The sequence below is a fragment of the Antechinus flavipes genome, chromosome 1 (assembly GCF_016432865.1).
Source record: "Antechinus flavipes isolate AdamAnt ecotype Samford, QLD, Australia chromosome 1, AdamAnt_v2, whole genome shotgun sequence".
NCBI classification, from domain to species: domain Eukaryota; kingdom Metazoa; phylum Chordata; class Mammalia; order Dasyuromorphia; family Dasyuridae; genus Antechinus; species Antechinus flavipes.
In genome coordinates, this window is record NC_067398.1 from 316,337,967 (window position 1) to 316,356,029 (window position 18,063).

Genomic DNA, 18,063 nt, shown 5'->3' on the forward strand with positions numbered 1-18,063 from the left:
GTTTCTTTTTCTGTGAAACAAAGGGATTGGACTAAATCATCTTTAATGTCTTTTTCATCCTTACATCTTTAATTTTATTTTTGTGGCAAGGATCAGGTCTTATTTTCCCAAAGGAATAAAGCCTCAATTTATTGGTTGGCTTGAAAACCAACTTTGTTTGACACTTTTCCACTAAAAAACGATAAATGCTTGTGCTCTTTCTCAACACTTTACATGTCTGTTATTTCTTAGTTGTACATCCATGTATGTTAGTTGCCTAAAAATTATAGCAGTATTATATTTCTCATCTCTATTAGCAAGGCCTCTTCCAAATAAGAAGTAAAGCATGTTATCCTGGAGACCTGTTGCTAGCAGTGACCCCGATATAACTCAGTGTCTAGATCTCCACTTGGCATTTAATCAGGGTCATCTAGATTTAATTTCAACCCTTTTTTAACAACCTAACAAAAATAGTGGTCCTAAAGAAAGTTTCAAGGAATTGCCTAAAGGCATTATATTGCTATTGTCATAGTCACCCGAAATACTATTCTCATTTTTTTTAAATGCCATAATTGAGAGAAAATGCTATAGTAATTACAAGATTTGTGGAAGCTATTGTCGGGCACAAACTTAACCTTCTGTCTAAGCCCCAATGCAGACTTTTGGGGAATAATTATACTAAAGGCGCATTACTGCTTTCAGATCCTAGTTAAAATTGTTTGCACACTTGCCCTTTAGATGATGCTGAATAATCCCCTATTTGCTGGAAATCCTCAGCTTCAAGAACAAATGAGACAACAGCTCCCAACTTTCCTCCAACAAGTGAGTAAGCTAGCTGGCTGCAATAACTGTCTCTAAAAATGATTTTCTGAAAAAAGTTCATTACAACTATTGTCAATGTTCTTGTCTGGCAGATAGCAAAACATTCATTATAGCATTTGATCATTGCTGTCAGAGTCCGCATATGGTTTAGCTTAATGTAAATTTGAACTATTTCTCATTGCTGCAAACAGGTCTCTCTGCTTAATTTTCTTAAAATCTAAGTCCTGAAGAGATGGAGGCAATTTTTTTTGAGTACCTGGCATACTGGAGGTTTCACTAATACAAAACCTTTTCAATATATTGCTTTCCTAACCCTTTTGTATAGTCTTCTATCTTTTTAAAGTTATTAACAATTAAAGTAATTAACAAATCTATATGGCATAATAGAAAATAAATGTTCTCTTCTGTCATTGCTTTGTCATTTAATATAATGTGTAATGCCCATGTGACAAAGGAGTATATTTCCTCATAAACTTGGAATTAATTAAATCAAAGTTATCTTTGAAGTTCAGGTCTCCTCACCAGAAGACTGGCCACCAGATGAATTTTGTTTTCAGTATCTTGCAAAGACTTCCATTTAAGGCAAAGGGGGCTGTTGTAGTTTTTATTGATAGTCAGAAACTGCCATGCTGATTTGACCTTGGATTTCATAAAGTTAGTGATCAATATATTAAAGCACTGTATTAATCTGAACTTAAGACTATCATTCTCCAAGTTTGACACATAGAACCATAAGGTGACCTGTAATCAGTGTTATTCTTTATTGTATGTTTGTATACTTTTCTCTTTTCCAAGAGATTTCATAGAGATGTAGTCTGTTAAGGGACATATTGTATTTGAACCAATATGGCAAAATTTTTAGCTGATTATTGTGATTTTTTTTTTAAAATGACGAGCAGAAAAATAACAGCAGCTTGTTGGCTATTATGTTTAATCTACATTGAGAATTAGTGTTTGTGGAGGGACATTTTTGGTTTAATATTTCCATAGCATATAGGTATTAAGAAATTAACATTTTGGAGGGAGATAGATGTGGAACCTAATGTTTAATACGTGAGTGTAAAAGTATTTATCTTCGGGAATTATGAAAGTTGTTTTTTAAGAACATAATATATAACATACACAACTGGCCAAGAATAATGTGCTTATGTGGCATATTCAGAAGGTCTAAACGGTAGCGTAGTGAAAGCTGCTACTTTGTTGAATGATTTTAGATAAGTTATATAACTTCTGTGAACCTCAGTTTCCCCATCTGTAATTCTCACTGGTTGATGAATGGGCGTTGTTCATAATATTTCTTTCCTGAAATTTGCTTCAAATTTGCAACAAACAAAATTTCAGAAAAATTTGTTAGGCAGTAGATTTGACAGAATAATATTATGTTAATGACAAAAATTTGAAGTTACTTTTATATTGCCATTTAATTTATTGCATAGCTGTCCTGCATTTGTTTTTTTTTGAAAGATGGAACAGAACATCTCTCTCTCTTTTTAAATAGCTTTTTATTTAAAAATACGCAGAGGTAATTTTTCAGCATTGACAGTTGCAAATCCTTTTGTTCGATGTTTTTCCCTCCTTCCCTCCACCCCTTCCCCCAGATGGCAGGTTGACCAATACATGTTAAATATAGAACATCTCTTTTGCTTCTAGAACAGTCTGTTTATCTTTTGTAAAGGAAGTTTTCTTTAAAAAGTGAATTAACAATTTGATGAGTTGGGTTAAGTTTTATGGCCTAATAGATGTGTGCAGTAGAAAAAAGATAGTTGTTCAGAGTTTAGAAATATCCACATAAATCAAGCAAAAAAGACTTTGAAATTCATCTTTACTTGTTTTGATTCACAATCTTAACTACTCGATTTCTTTCTTGTTTACTTAGATGCAGAATCCTGACACACTATCAGCAATGTCCAACCCTAGAGCGATGCAGGCCTTGTTACAGATTCAACAGGGCCTACAGACATTAGCAACAGAAGCACCGGGGCTCATACCGGGGTAAGATAATTAGGGAAAAATTAATAATCATTGGATTGTTATCAAAGTGCTATTTTTTGTATTTAGAGGAAGCTGTTTAAGCAGTCCTGTTATCCTTTGATGCTACATGCATTCATTCAAAGCACAGTAAAAGAAACCTGAAAGCTTAGTTTGAATCAACAGGGTGACATAACATTTGTAGGCTATATCAAAGAGAAAGCACAGTGTCCTGATGGAGGAATAGTCCCTTTTTACTGTTTTCTGCTTTAACGTATTTCAGTAGGGGCAATTTTAGATGGAAGCATATTCTGAGGAGATGGTAACTGAAAACTATTCTATGTAAGGATCATATTGAAGATCTTGAGAATGCCTAACTCAGGGGAAAGCTTCAGGGAGGTTGTGATAGCTATTATTACCAAGAATTGGTTTATGTGGAAGTGGAATTATATGAGGCTTTGGTGCCTCAGTGGGCACAATGGGGAGTAGAGTTGCAGAGTAATTGCAGAAAGGCAAGTATTCCTTATAAGGAATTCCATAGAAGGAAAAACTAAACAAGTGAAAATGAGCTCTTTGTTACAAGCTATGTTGTAAAAGTAATTCTTTGTGTTTGGTGAAACTGCATCTTGTAAAAAAGCATGTGTTGCCAATATTCCCATGTAAGAAAATGATGAATTATCAGACCTTTGTTAGCCTATGTGACTTATTCTTTTTTATAATTTGCTCAGATTTACGCCTGGCCTGGGGGGATTGGGAAACACTGGAAGTTCTACAGGAACTAATGTGTCTAGTTCAGCACCTAGCGAAAATACAAGTCCATCATCAGGAACTACAGAACCTGGACACCAACAATTTATTCAACAGATGTTGCAGGCTCTTGCTGGGGCAAACCCTCAGGTAATGATACCTTCCTATTTTTTAAAATCTAAATTGTATTATTTCGTATTTCAAAAGCTTGAATGGAATTCAGATAATGTTTTGAGAAATTATAATGAAAGGCATTTCAAGAATAATTGACTTAATTACAGTTATAACAGTTCAGTTTGTATTTGTATCTAAAAAACTTCCATAATCTTTGTTTATTATTACCATCATTAAAATTGATTAGTCTTAAACTAATTTTTAAATATTGCACATCAGGTTTTAAAACAAACCAACTACAAATCTTAATATAAGAACAATTTCTGAGAATTTATGCCAAGCAATCTTATTTTTAAAAATATGTAATATAGTGAGATTATTTGTAAAAATTTAAAATATCCCATCAAAGTTCTGCTGATTTTCATAAAGATGAAAATGCTGATCTCTTAACTGCATAAAATTTACTTTAATTTTTTTTCCATTTAGAGTTTTAAAAATGTATATAATAGTTGGAACCAAGATTTCTTTGTAATAACGGGGTTTTGAATGTTCATTTGAGGTATAACTTTTTTGCATTTACCACATTGATTTTCTATAGACAGAAATATGTATATATGTAGTAGTCTTATTAAAATGTGAGTAGGCATTGTTTCTTTTCATTCTTTTTATGTGTGTGGTGTTTTTTGTTTTGTTTTGTTTTGTTTTGTTGTGTTGTGTTGTGTTTTGGTGAGGCAATTGAAGTTAAGAGTGCTCAGAATCACACTGCTAGGAAGTGTTAAGTGTTTAAGGCCTAATTTGAACTCAGGTTTTCTTGACTCTAGGGCCAGTGCTCTTATCTATTCTACCATCTGGCTACCCCTCCCTTTCTTTATGCATTGCCTAACATAGTGCCTGCCGAATAAAATAGGTGATTTCTAAATTATCTTTTTTTTTTTTTTTTGGACATTTATTTCTTTTGGGTTTGCAAGGCACTAAAATTTTATTTTAATATACTGTTTTTCCACTTAACATGAAGATAATGTTCAACCTTTCTTTTTTATATGATTTTTGAATTTGAATTTTTTTCTCCCTTTCTTACCTTCCTTCTCCCATACTAGGAAGTAATCTGATAAAGTTAATATGTGTACATTCAATTTTAGCAATTCCATATAAGTGATATGGAAAGAAAAATTAGAACAACAGAGAAAAACTACCATATAGGAAAAAACAAAACCAGAAAAAGAAAAGGGTGAAAATAGTATGTTTCGTTCCACATTCAGTCTCCATAGTTCTCTCTCTGCAATGCAGAAAGTTGATAGATATTTAAGATGCTCAATTTATTAAGAATTAAGGATCATATGGAATTTAATGTAACAGTATTTTTTTCCCCTCCATCCCTCATATGTGAGACCATTGACCTAGTATTAGGTGTGTTCTTTCTGGTCTGTGATCATTAAATGGAATTTTGTGTTTGTATACAAGGGCATGAAACAACAGTAATTTGAATTTGAACTTAACCCCTTGAGCAATCTAAGCATTCAGTTAATAAATACCTTATTTAATATCTATTAAATAGCATTCATCAAGCTGTGTCCCCTTCCATGAATAGATAAAAGCATAGATACTCAGCTATTTCTCCTATACCTGTAAATTTTTGGAAATATCAACTCCTCCCAAAAACCAAAGCGGCATCAAACAATAATTGGATTCCATTATGACCTTTTCTTTTCCATATGCCTGATAACTGCTTTGTGTGATTCATTCTTTCCAAATTGACATTTATTTTAATTTGGTCAGGATATTTTTTCATTCAAAAACTAGCATGTTATGCTATGTATATATTAAATATTAATTAGCTAATAATCTTTCACCTTGAAGGTGGTATGTAGTTTAAAAGATGAGCAATCCACGTTTTACTGAAACTAAATCTTTAAAAGAAATTGTCTCAGATGCCATTTTTAAAAAAGCATCTTTTATTTGTAGCATATTTTATTTTATTATTTATTTTATGGAATATTACAAGAACAAAGTAAAATGTTATTTGCTGGCAAATTTTAAAGTAGTAACATTAAATAAGTCAAAAACTTTTTTTTCTTGATAAATTGCTTAACTCTTTTCTCCTAGCAGTTACAAAATCCAGAAGTCAGATTTCAGCAGCAACTGGAACAGCTCAGCGCGATGGGTTTCTTGAACCGTGAAGCAAATTTACAGGCTCTAATAGCAACAGGAGGAGATATCAATGCAGCCATCGAAAGGCTACTGGGCTCCCAGCCATCATAGCAACATTTCTGTATCTTGAAAAAATGTAATTTATTTTTGATAACGGCTCTTAAATCTTTAAAATACCTGCTTTATTTCATTTTGACTCTTGGAATTCTGTCCAGTTAAAAACTAAACCAATGCAATGCATTTTAAGGTGGAGTGCAGTAGGTTTTTTCTTTTTCTTTTTTTTTTTTTCCTTTTGTTTTGTTTTTTGTTTTTTCCAACAGTGGGAATCAATGCTTTTTCACTCAAAGGTGTTGCATGCATCAAACACTTCTCTTTGTTCTGCATTTATTGTGATTTTTGGAAACAGATATCAGCTTTTACAGTTGGGTGAACAGGTTTTGGCCTGCAACTGTCCAATTTATTTGCTTTTTAAACATTAGCCTATGGTAGTAATTTATGTAGAATAAAACGTATTGAAAAGAAACAAATTATTTGATGCTATAATTTGTGGTACAATATTGCGTATTGTGACTTAGGCATGTATTTTTGCTAGCAGAGTGCTGTAAGATTTATACCACTTAACTGAACATTTTTGCTTCATTTGTATAAAATACAGTATGCACACCTGAAATTGTGCATTTTGGAAAAACATCCATTGCAATAGAATTAAGTGAGCAGGACACTTGTAACCAAAAAAAAAGGAGAAAACAATTAAATATGAAAAACAGATACTTCCCTAGTTGTGTAGAATCTTACAGCCACTTTGATAAACATCTCTCAGCAAAAGTGCTGTTTAGGCAACTTCATTTAAAATATAGTAAAAATGCTGATTCTGATTAGCTCTTTAAGTATACATTTAATTGTACAGAAAACTCCATTGTAACATTGTCTCGACTTTCACAGATCGACTGTAAATTACCTTTTAGTCTTGTGCAGACTGAAGAAGCACTATATTATTCCAGAAAGTGCTTTTGCCTAAGGCTTTTCAGCTTTACCATAGCGATTCTAACATGCATTATGATTTGTAATTAGAAATGTTACTTTCACTGAAAGTGTCGTGATATTTCAATTACTTTTAACCACCATGTAAAAATAAAACTGTTTCTTTTGGGTTTATCAGCTATTCCTCTTGTGCACAGGTAATAAATGAATTTAAAAATGATTTGTGAGCCACTTGTTTCCGAAGTGTTTTGGTAGTCCTATAAGAATAGTTGAACATTATGCTTTTCAGAGGCTCAAAAAGGAGACATTTTGGAGGAAATCTGCCTCCAAATTAGACCGGGATTATACCGGGTAACCAAGAATCTATTTGAATTGAAATGGATATTGTGTAGTATAGAAATATAATTTACAGATGAAAGATCAAGAGCTGTTCTAACTGTATAGTAAGAACATTTGGCTTTTCTTTATACAGCCTTTCTTCCAGAGAAATCCTATTTGCCTAATTCTCAAACTGTTAGGGTGGTACATTCCTTTAGGACCAATTCAAAGATGACCTAGAAGTTAGTCATATATTTGACTGACTGGTTCAGTATTCTCTTAGGTCAGGTTTTTTTTTTTTTCCCTTGTGTATAGTTTTAAAAAACTGAAATATGTTCAAGTAACATGGGTGCAGACCAATAAAATCAAGGGAAATATTGAAGTTCAATTCTATTACTTCTGTAACTGCTTGCTACAAAAAAGGTTGTGGAGGCCATATTGCCCCACTAATCTGTTCGGACACTTTTCCTTGGTGGGAATAATGTGCAGTACACAGGCACAAAGAGTATAAGTTGAGTTACCAATGATATTCACATGTCTGCTCTTTCTGCCTTGTTTCCTCAGTCTGGTTAAGTACCAACTTCTGTACTGGTGAATGGTGGTATTTAGTTGTGGGAAAGTGTCATAGCCAATTTGACAATTTATTAATCACAAAATAACAATAAATCTCTAGCTTTTACACTTCATTTGTCTTGCTTCTTTATTTTGTGAGAAAAAGATGACTTTTAATCCCTTTATTCTCTTCTTTGCCCCAGTTCCCTTAAAAAAAAAAAGTCACAATGACAGTTGAGCTTTTAAAGTTTAATTCTATTTTTTTCCCACATACTTTTTCTGGTTTTGAAAGTCTCCCTGGCCATAAATTGATTCATATGTAGACTTGCATACATTGATTGGCACTTGATTGGTAAGGGCAAGAGATTTAGTTTAGGCAAACTATCATTAATTAACTGCTTATAGGTGAATTATAGCTTCCTTGCAGTGCTATCATTTAATCTTTTGTTAAAACAAAGGGTCTGGATTAGTTTGCTTTTTTGTTTTGGAAAAGTGTGTATGTGTGTGTGTACGCACACGTGCACTTTTGTTTTTTTTTAGTACTTTTCTCTCCAAAAGAATCATTCTATATTTATTTCTATTAGATTTGTTAGCTTCAGCACAGAAAATGACACTTCTTTATGTTGCTGTTGTATTGTGCTGTTAATGACAGTTGTTCAAAATCTAACTCCTTTATATTTAAAAGGATTTAATTCTTTAGCTTTGCCAAGTGGTAAGAACTCTTCTTTCCTAGTTTATAGGATTTTGATTTTGATTCTCATGTTAAATTTGTATATCATTTCTCAATCTATATATGACAAAACATCAGTAACAAATAATTGCCTTAATGTTCTGTGACTTCAAAGGAAATACAGTTTGTTGTTCAGTTATCCAGCTCTGTGACTTCTCCAGCCGATTAAGTAAATTTGCTCCGGGTTACACACTAATGAGAGTCTGAGGCCAGTTTTGAATTTAGGTCTTCCAGACTCCAGACCTAGCCACTTTAGATGCCCAGCTTTGGTACTTATTTTAATATATTAGAATATAATAAAAACAAATTTTGGAACTGTTGGAACAGCCTTTTTTCCCCCTCACTAACCTAATATCAGTATGTTTATTAGACATCTGCCAAGACATAAGGGAGACTAAGAGTGGTTGGGGAAAGATAAGCTGCAATTTCTCTTCCAAGTCACTACCATGAATCAAGATTTAGGGTATTGAAGTGATCAGATGTCTCAAAACTGCCAAAATAACAGTAATAGTGTTTTTTTTTGTTTTTTGTTTTTTTTTGTTTTTTTTGCTGAGGCAATTGGGGTTAAATGACTTGCCCAGGGCCACACAGCTAGGAAGTGTTAAGATTTGAACTCAGGTCCTTCTGACTTTAGGGCTGATGTTCTATCCACTGAACCACCTAGCTGCCCCAACAGTAATAGTTTTAGGGCTAATATTTGCATTTCTCCATGGTTCAGCTTTAAGTCTGCAAATGTTAACTAATGTGGTCTGGGCATTGTGCTCATCACTTGGGATACAAAGAAAACAAAAATAGTCCCTTCAAGGAACTTTTTATAATCTAAAACCAACATTCAAACAATTGTGTAACAAACAAAACACAGACAGGATAAATTGGAGATACCCTCTGGGAGAAGATACATTAAGTAGGAATGGGAAAGGCTTATTGCAGAAGATGTGTGATTTTGGCTGGAACTTTAAAATATCCAGAGAGCCCAAGAGAGAGTTAAGGGGGCTGGGAAGGAGGAGGAGAGCGATTCCAGCCATGGGGGACAGACAGTGAAAACACATGGAGCTGGTGATGGAAAATCTTGTGAAAGGAACAACAAGGAGGATAGGAAAAAAAGGGGTAGGATAGGAAAAAGACCATGTTATAAAGTCAAACAGTATTTTATAATTTGATTTATATGTCAATATAGTTATATATAATTATATAATGTATATTATAATTTATAATTGATATAATTGATTTTGAAGGTAATCATCACTGAAGTTTATTTGAAAAGTTTAGGGGAGTGGGAGGGACTAAACATGGTCAGACTTAATTTCCATTTATTTATTTTTAAATTAGAGCTTTTTATTTACAAAACATATGCATGGGTAATTTTTCAACATTGACCCTTGCAAAACTTTCAAAATTTTCCCTCCTTCCCTCTACCGCCTTCCCTAGACAGGTGGTCCAATACATATTAAAAATGTTAAAATGTTAAATCCAATATATGTATACATATTTAAGAAAAATCAGATCTAGAAAGAAAAAACTTGAAGAAAAACTAAATGCAAGCAAACAACAGAAAGCGTGAAAATGCTATGTTGTAAACCACCCTCAGTTCCCTAGTCCTCCCTCTGGGTATAGATGGCTCTCTTCATCACTGAACAGTTGGAACTGGTTTGAATCATCTCAATGTTGAAGAGAGCCACATCCATCAAAATTGATTGTTGTATAGTCTTGTTGTTGCTGTGTATAATCATCTCCTGCTTCTGCTCATTTCACTTTGCATCAGTTCATATAGATCTCGCCAAGCCTCACGCCTCAAAAACCATCCTCCTGATGGTTTCTTGTAGTCTGGTAATATTCCATAAGAATCATATACCATAACTTTTTCAGCCATTCTCCAATTGTTGGGCATCCACTCAGTTTCCAGTTACTACAAAAAGGGCTGCCACAAACATTTTTGCACATGTGGGTCCTTTTTCCCTCCTTTAAGATCTCTTTGGGTTGTAAGCCTAGTAGTAACACTGCTAGGTCAAAGGGTATGCACAGTTTGATAACTTTTTGATCTTTGTTCTAAACTGCTCTCCAGAATGGTTGGATCAGTTCACAGTTCCACCAACCAACTCAGTGCCCCAGTTTTCCCACATCCCCTCCAACATTTTGTCATTATCTTTTCCTTTTGTCTTGATCAATCTAACAGGTGTGTAGTGGTATCTCAGAGTTGTCTTAATTTGCATTTCTCTGATCAGTAGTGATTTGGAGGATCTTTTCATATGACTAAAAATAGTTTCAATTTCTTCATCTGAAAATTGTTTATATCCTTTGAACATTTATCAGTTGGTGGGAGAATGGCTTGAATTCTTATATAGAGAATTATATTTTCGAAATGAGGCCTTAATCAGAACATTTGAATGTAAAAATGTTTTTCCAGTTTATTGCTTTCCTTCTAATCTTGTCTGCATTAGTTTTGTTTGTATAAAAATTTTTTGCTTAATATAATCAAGATTATCTGTTGTGATCAATAATGATCTCTAGTTCTTTTTTGTTCACAAATTCCTTCCTCCATAGATCTGAGAGGTAAACTACTATCCTATGTTCTTCTAATTTATTTATAATCTCACTCTTGATGTCTAGATCATGAACCCATTATAACCTTATTTTGGTATATGGTGTTAAGTGTGGGTCCATGCCTATTTTCTGCAAGACTAGTTTCCAATTTTCCCAGCAGTTTTTGTCAAATAGTGAATTCTTATCCCAAAAGCTGGGGTCTTTGGGTTTGTCAAACACTAGATTGCTATAGTTATTGACTATTTTGTCCTGTGAATATAACCTATTCCACTGAGTACTCTTGTTTCGTAGCCAGTATCAGATGATTTTGATGATCGCTGCTTTATAATACAGTTTTACATCTGGTATAGCTAGGCCACCTTCATTTGTCTTTTTTTCCCTCTCCATTAATTCCTTTGAAATTCTTGACTTTTTTTTTCTTCAAGACGAATTTTTTTGTTATTTCTAGGTCAGCAAAATAGTTTTCTAGGAGTTTGATTGGTATGGGCACTAAATAAGTAGATTAGTTTAGGGAGTATTGTCATCTTTATTATATTCGCTTGACCTATCCAACAACACTTGATATTTTCCTAATTGTTTAGGTTGAAAGTGTTTTATAGTTTTGTTTATATAGTTCCTGACTTTCCTTTGGCAGATAGATTCCTTTGTACCTCTTGCTGTTGGATTTTGTTAGTGATATATAAAAATGCTGATGATTTATGTGAATTTATTTTGTATCCTGCAATTAGGCTATAGTTACGGATTACATCTTTTAAAAACTTTTTTTTAATTAATGCTTTTTATTTACAAAGGATATGCATGGGTAATTTTTCCAACATTGACCCTTGCATAACCTTTTGTTCCAATTTTTTTCCTCCTTATCCCTACCTCCTTCCCTAGCTGACCGGTAGTCCAGTACGTGTTAAATATTGTTGAAATACATGTTAGATCCAGTATATGTATATATATTTATATAGTGACCTTGTTGCACAAGAAAAATCAGATCTAGAAGGAAGAAAAAGAAAAAAACAAAAAACAATGCAAAGCAAATAACAAAGAATGAGAATGCTATGTTGTGTTCCACATTCTGTTCCCATAGTTCTCTCTCTGGGTGTAGCTGATTCTTCTCTTCATTACTAAACAGTTGGAACTGATTTGAATCTCTGCAAGCCTCTCTGAATCATTCTGCTGGTCGTTTTCTTACAGAACAATAGTATTCCATACCATTCATATAACATAATTTATCCAGGTATTCCTCAATTGATGGGCATCCCCTCAGTTTCCAGTTTCTTGCCACTACAAAGGGGACTGTGTTGATTACTTCTAATTGTTTTTTTTTAGTTGATTCTCTAGAGTTCTCTTAAAGATACCATCATATCATCTGTAAAGAGTGATAATTTGGTTTCCTCATTAGCTACCCTAATTCTTTTAATCTCTCTTTCATCTCTTAATGCCAAAGCTAGCATTTCTAATACAATATCGAATAGTAATGCTGATGGTGGGCAATCTTGTTTGACTCCTGATCTTAATTGGGAATGGTTCCAGTTTATCACCATTATACATGATCCTTGATGATGGTTTTAAATAAATGCTACTGAGTATTTTAAGGAAAAGTACATTTGGATTTTATTTTTTATCCTGCAATTTTGCTATAGTTATGGATTACATCTTTAAAAAATTTTTTTTTAAATTAATGCTTTTTATTTACAAAGGATATGCATGGGTAATTTTTCCAACATTGACCCTTGCATAACCTTTTGTTCCAATTTTTTTCCTTCTTATCCCTACCCCCTTCCCTAGCTGATTGGATTTTATCAGATGCTTTTTTTGCATCCTTTGAGATAATTATATGGTTTTTGTTTACTTGGTTATTGATATAGTCAATTATGTTAATAGTTTTCCTAATATTGAACCAGCCTTGTATTCCTGGTATAAATCCTACTTGGTCATAGTGCAGACTTAAATTTTAGCAAGATCACTTTGATAGGTAGTTGGATAGACTGGAGTGAAGCAATAGTAATCCACTAAAATCTATTTAAATAATCCCAGCATGAGATGATGAAGGCCTGCATCAGAATAGTTGCATTATGAGATAAGTTGTACAGAGTTAAGAATAGATTAAAGAATAGATTAAAGATGGAAGTGTGAGAGGATGGTATCTTAAGTTTCAAGTATGAGTAGCTGTGAGACTGATGATGCCCTCTACAGAAACAGCAAATTAAGGGGAGGAGTATGGTTTCTGAGAAAAGTATGTTAGGTTTTGAACATAATTGAGTTTGTCACCTATAAGATATGCAGATCGAGATGTCCAATAGACAACCGGAGAAGGAGATTGGAGGTTGGGAGAGGTTAGGCTGGTTAAGTCTGCAAATCATCAGCATAAGAGAAAATTGAATTCAATGGCGCTGATGAAAACATATGTACAGAGGGATGAAAGAATGATGCCCAGAACATCCTTAGGGGACACCCACATTTTCCTATTATGAATAAATCTTTAATCTACCTTCCCACCTGTATTTCAGTTTACGTAAATGTTTCTGCCAAGCTGTTCCCCAAGTTTGATAGATTATTAAATGCAAAATAGTAGCTTATCATCCAATGCTTGAGTGTCTTTAGGTACAGCTTTTGAAGTTCTTGATTTGCTTCTTTCCCCTTCTCACAGTTTCCTTCTGAAACATCTTGCCTTTTATTTATTATACATGCCATATGCAAAATGTAATGTAATGATAGAATATCAAAACTGGAAGGGATCCTAAGGATCATGTATTATAACCAATTTTTAACATAGATGAGACAACATTGGAAGGGAGGGCATAGTGGCTTATAAAAGTCAATTGACAAAAATAGTGAAGAACTAGGAACAACATTTAAAATAATTGCAACCTCAGCAATTGCAACAGAACTCCAAATCACAATGTACAAGTTGAATTATAATATTAATTTTAATTAATATTGGAGAGTTGTAAATGGATCCATTTTTCTGGAAAAAAGTTAATAAACATTATCATAGTGTCTGACTTCAAAGGAGCCCACATTTAATAGGGGAGATAATATTTTAACAAATAGCTACATAAAGATTTATGTTTATGTGTGTAGACACATGTCTATGCATATACATTATATATAGATAAATATGTAGACACATGCATATACATTATATATAGATAAATCTTTATGTAGCTATTTGTGTAGGTATATACAAATGTGTATATATACACACACACACACACACACAAATTGTACAGGATAAATAGGAAATAATGGAAGATAATTAAATGGGGGTTGGGAAAGGCTTTCAGTAAAAGATGGGATTTTTGAGAAGACAGCTGAGAAGGGACAGTGTTTTAGGTTGGGAGCCAGAAAATATGTCCTGGGCAAGAGGGATGGAACATCTTGTTTGGAATAGCCAGGAGGCCAGTGTCACCAATTTAGTGGTTGTTGAAAGGTCAGTGCTTGAAATGATTTTGAAAGGTTGTCATTTGGGAATTTGTAAAATTAAAAAAAAAAAAAAGAAATTTGGAGCTGGTTTGGCCAAGTTTAAGGGAAGTATATTGGAAGGCACTAACTGCTTACAGGTTGTAGTTGGCTGGTTGCTGTTTTTATGTTCTCTGTGAGCTTAATTCCTGCACACCCATCTTCCTTCTGTTCTCTCCTAGGTGATTTCTTTATTGTGAAATTTTATGGCCTACTTTCAGTTCCCAGCCTTTTGCTCTCCTTGGAAGCAGATGCAAGTTTGTAAATTAGAGCTTAAATTGATGTGGCTGTAGTGTGAGTTGAAAGGGATGTGAGAGATTAAAGAAAAAATAAATTAGTGTATATCTGAGTGGAGGATACCAGAGGAGAAGTTGATGCATAGCTTGCAAATTTGGGTGACTAAAAGAATTGTGCTTTCCTTGACAGGAAATACTGAAATTAGGAGGGGGTGTCCTTTAGGCAGAAAGATAAGTTACCTAATAATTGCCAATAGCCTTCTCATCTCTCCTTACTACATTCTCCATAAATGTTTAAATTACTATTTCCTAAGTGCAAGTCTTATCATGTTATACCTCTCTACTCAAGAATATTTCCATTGCCCTTAGGATAAAGTACAAATTCCTTTTAGCTGGGCTACTGCAATGATTTTTTTCATGTCCCTCAAGTTTGTCATTCCAGTACACAGAGCCAGTTTGATGAGGTCACTCCTTTACTCCATCTAACTGCATTGGCACTTAACTTTAGGATCAATTATCAATTCTGGTATTTAAAACACTTTATAACCTGACTCCATTTACTGTCCTCAGTCTATAGTCGTATTTGTGCTTTTTGTTCTTTTATACATTATGCTCCAGTCTTCTATTTTCATTCATTTTTGTACTGGTTATCTCCTAGAATGTCTGGAGTCCTACCTTGCTCTCTTTTAGTTCTTGGAATCCCTGTTTTTTCTCAGAACAGCTCAAATACCCTCTTTTATTGGAGGCCTTTAGAGAATGATCCATCCAAATATTAGCATCTTTCTACCCAAGGTTACTTTATTTTGTTGTATGTTCTCTCTCCTCTCTTTTCTCCCTCTCCCTCCCCATATGGCATCACAAAGACTCAGATATAACTGAAAGACGACTGAAAAACATAGAATATATTATAAGATGTCTTGATTGATTTTATTTGTTGTTCCTTTGGTACAATTGTAGGAGAGGTTATAACATTGGGGAGTGTTTAATCCTTTCAATTGTATCCAACTCTCCATGACCCATTTTGGGATTTTCTTGGCAAAAATAGAGTGGTTTGCCATTTTCTTCTTCAGCTCATTTTATAGATGAGGAAACTAAGGCAAATTTAGTGAAGGACTCAGCTGATAAGTGTGTGAGACCAGATCTGAACTGAGGTCCCCCAAACTCTAAGGCTGATATTTGATCCACTTTGCCATCTAATTGCCCTTATTGAGGAGTGACCGATGTTAAAATAAAACCCATGAAAATTTAAAACATGCACCCCAAAAAAGGCAAAATCCATGAAAAAATTAGGCAGAATTAGTACTAACACCCAAGTTTTATAACTCCTTTTGCATTATAGCTGCTGACTCAGTGGAACATTTGAGGAACAAGATGTCAACTAGTATTAATAGAGATGTAAACTTTTAAATTCTCCATCATGAAGAGGAAATGGTAGGATTGATCTTCCCTGTTTACCTTGGATCTTCATTTACTTGTGCTACATGTCCTGGTGCCCATCTTTGTAAGGTTGTTCTGCCTGAGTTGATGGAAAGTGATGATAGCTCTTGGAGTCTTCTCTCCCATTTTTGAGTATCTCCCCACATCTTTTCCTCACCCTTATATTTCTATTCTATTTCTAAGTTCCTTTCATATTTTCCCCTCTTCCATTTCTCATCTTCTCCCCCCAAAATAGGTAAAAGATATGGGCAGAGTGATTGGGTATCTTCAAGGAACTTCAAGCTCTATATGAATATCTAAAGACTAAGCCAAACTGACAAGTGGTATTTATTTATTTTTTAGTGATTTTGAGAGATGGTTAAAATGGAGTGGTTAAAAGGAAATCTAGAGAGGAACATGAAAGTAGTCATGAAGCATTTGAAGGGAGATTAGATACTGCTTGGACAGAACTTGGTCCATTGGATGGACGTTAGGATAAGTTTCAGCTGGCAATTAGCAAAAAGCTTTTGACAACTACAGCTGTGTCAAAAAGTATACTGGGATACCTTGGGAGATGTGGGTTCCACTACACTAGGCATCTTTTGGGAAAAGCTAGATGGCTTATGGTAAAGACAGCTTGTGCTGAGATTTATTTTATAAATTTAGAAATTTTAGAAATTTACATTTAAGTAAATCCTCTACAACCATAGGCCACCAGAGGGCAGAGTTTGCTCATACTTCCTCCTGTCTCTGGAAAGATTTTTGTGTTTTTGTTCTTTTTCATGGTAGTGATAGTGATAATGATTTTGCTTTTGACTTTGGGAGATAACTTTTCTATCTTAAAAAACCTTAAATTATAGTTTCTCATTGACAGTGAGTGAGAGTAGCTTTCCCTGATCTTTCTTAATTCTCTTGATTATCTGTATCTATCTATCTGTTGTACATACTTACTTGCATATTGTCTCCTCCATTAGACTGGAACTTACTTAAGAAAAGGTACTTTAAATTTTCTTTGCATTGCCTGTGCTTAGCAGGATAGTACAAAATAGGCACCTAACAAATGATTGTTGACTGAATGGCTCACTTACCTAAGCCATTGTATTTTTGTACCTGTGTCTTGTGATGAAAAAGCGCTGATGATGAATTTGTGGTTGGGTCAGTGGCTGCCAGACTCTGTGCAGGTGCATATGCAGGTAGAGAATCACTATACAGATCCATTCTCTTAAAAAAAGGACCAAAAATAGCTAAAAGCTTTCTCTTTCTTTCTTTTTCTCCCTCCCTCCCTCCCTTCCTCCCTGTAAAATGTGTATAATATTATCTATTAAATATTGATATTATCCACATTTTACAGTTGAGGAAACAGAAATTAGATAATTTGCTCAAGGTCACATAACTATCATGTTTTCTCTAGAATCTTCCCCTTTCTAAATCAACAGAAACGTTTTTCCCTTGACATCCTGATCATCATAGTATCAGTGATTTAGCACTGGAAGGGACCCCATAGGCCAGCTGGTTTCACTTCCTAATTTTACAAATGAGGAACTCTAGTGCCAAAAGACTTAAGTAACTTAAAACAGATAAGTGAAAGAGGTGGGATTTGAACCTAGCTCCTCAAATCCAAATTCATTGTTTTTCCCTATTCTATCCTTCTGAATTTTTATTTCTGAAAATCAGAAATTAGCTTTATCAAAAATGTATGAGCTGATAAGCCCTGTCATAAGTTCTTCTTTGCCTCCTCACAATTAAGTCTACATTTAGTCATTGGGCCAGGCTGTTAAGTAAGTCTCAGAAAAGTGGGATTCTTAGGTTTTCCTAATGTCTAATTCCAGCACTTTACTTATTGAGTTGCACTGCCTCTCTGAAAGTTTAATGACTTGCCAAAAGTCACTGCATCAATTATTGACTTCTGCCAAAACTGCTTCCTCACCATTGCCAAATTTAATAACTTTTTTTCAGTCTTCATTCTCTGTTCTTTCTTCAGTATTTAACACCATTGACATCTTTCCTATTGTCTTGGTGTATAATTTTCCCTTTTGAGAATGTAAGCTTGGGGTAGCG

At 34.0% G+C, this 18,063-nt stretch overlaps 1 protein-coding gene across 4 annotated transcripts in view; it reads left to right on the plus strand.

Moving 5' to 3' along the window:
* Positions 1–7,763, plus strand: part of UBQLN1 (ubiquilin 1) — a 52,040-nt gene extending 44,277 nt beyond the window's left edge. Inside the window, exons 8-11 of one of the 4 annotated variants that reach the window (XM_051966353.1) lie at positions 718–801; positions 2,678–2,793; positions 3,498–3,666; positions 5,734–7,763. In XM_051966353.1, coding sequence (XP_051822313.1) covers positions 718–801; positions 2,678–2,793; positions 3,498–3,666; positions 5,734–5,889 — 525 coding nt within the window. In that variant the 3' untranslated portion in view covers positions 5,890–7,763. The remainder of the gene's footprint in view (positions 1–717; positions 802–2,677; positions 2,794–3,497; positions 3,667–5,733) is intronic. The other 3 variants (XM_051966361.1, XM_051966370.1, XM_051966381.1) reach the window with 3 other exon arrangements.
* Positions 7,764–18,063: the final 10,300 nt, after the last annotated feature.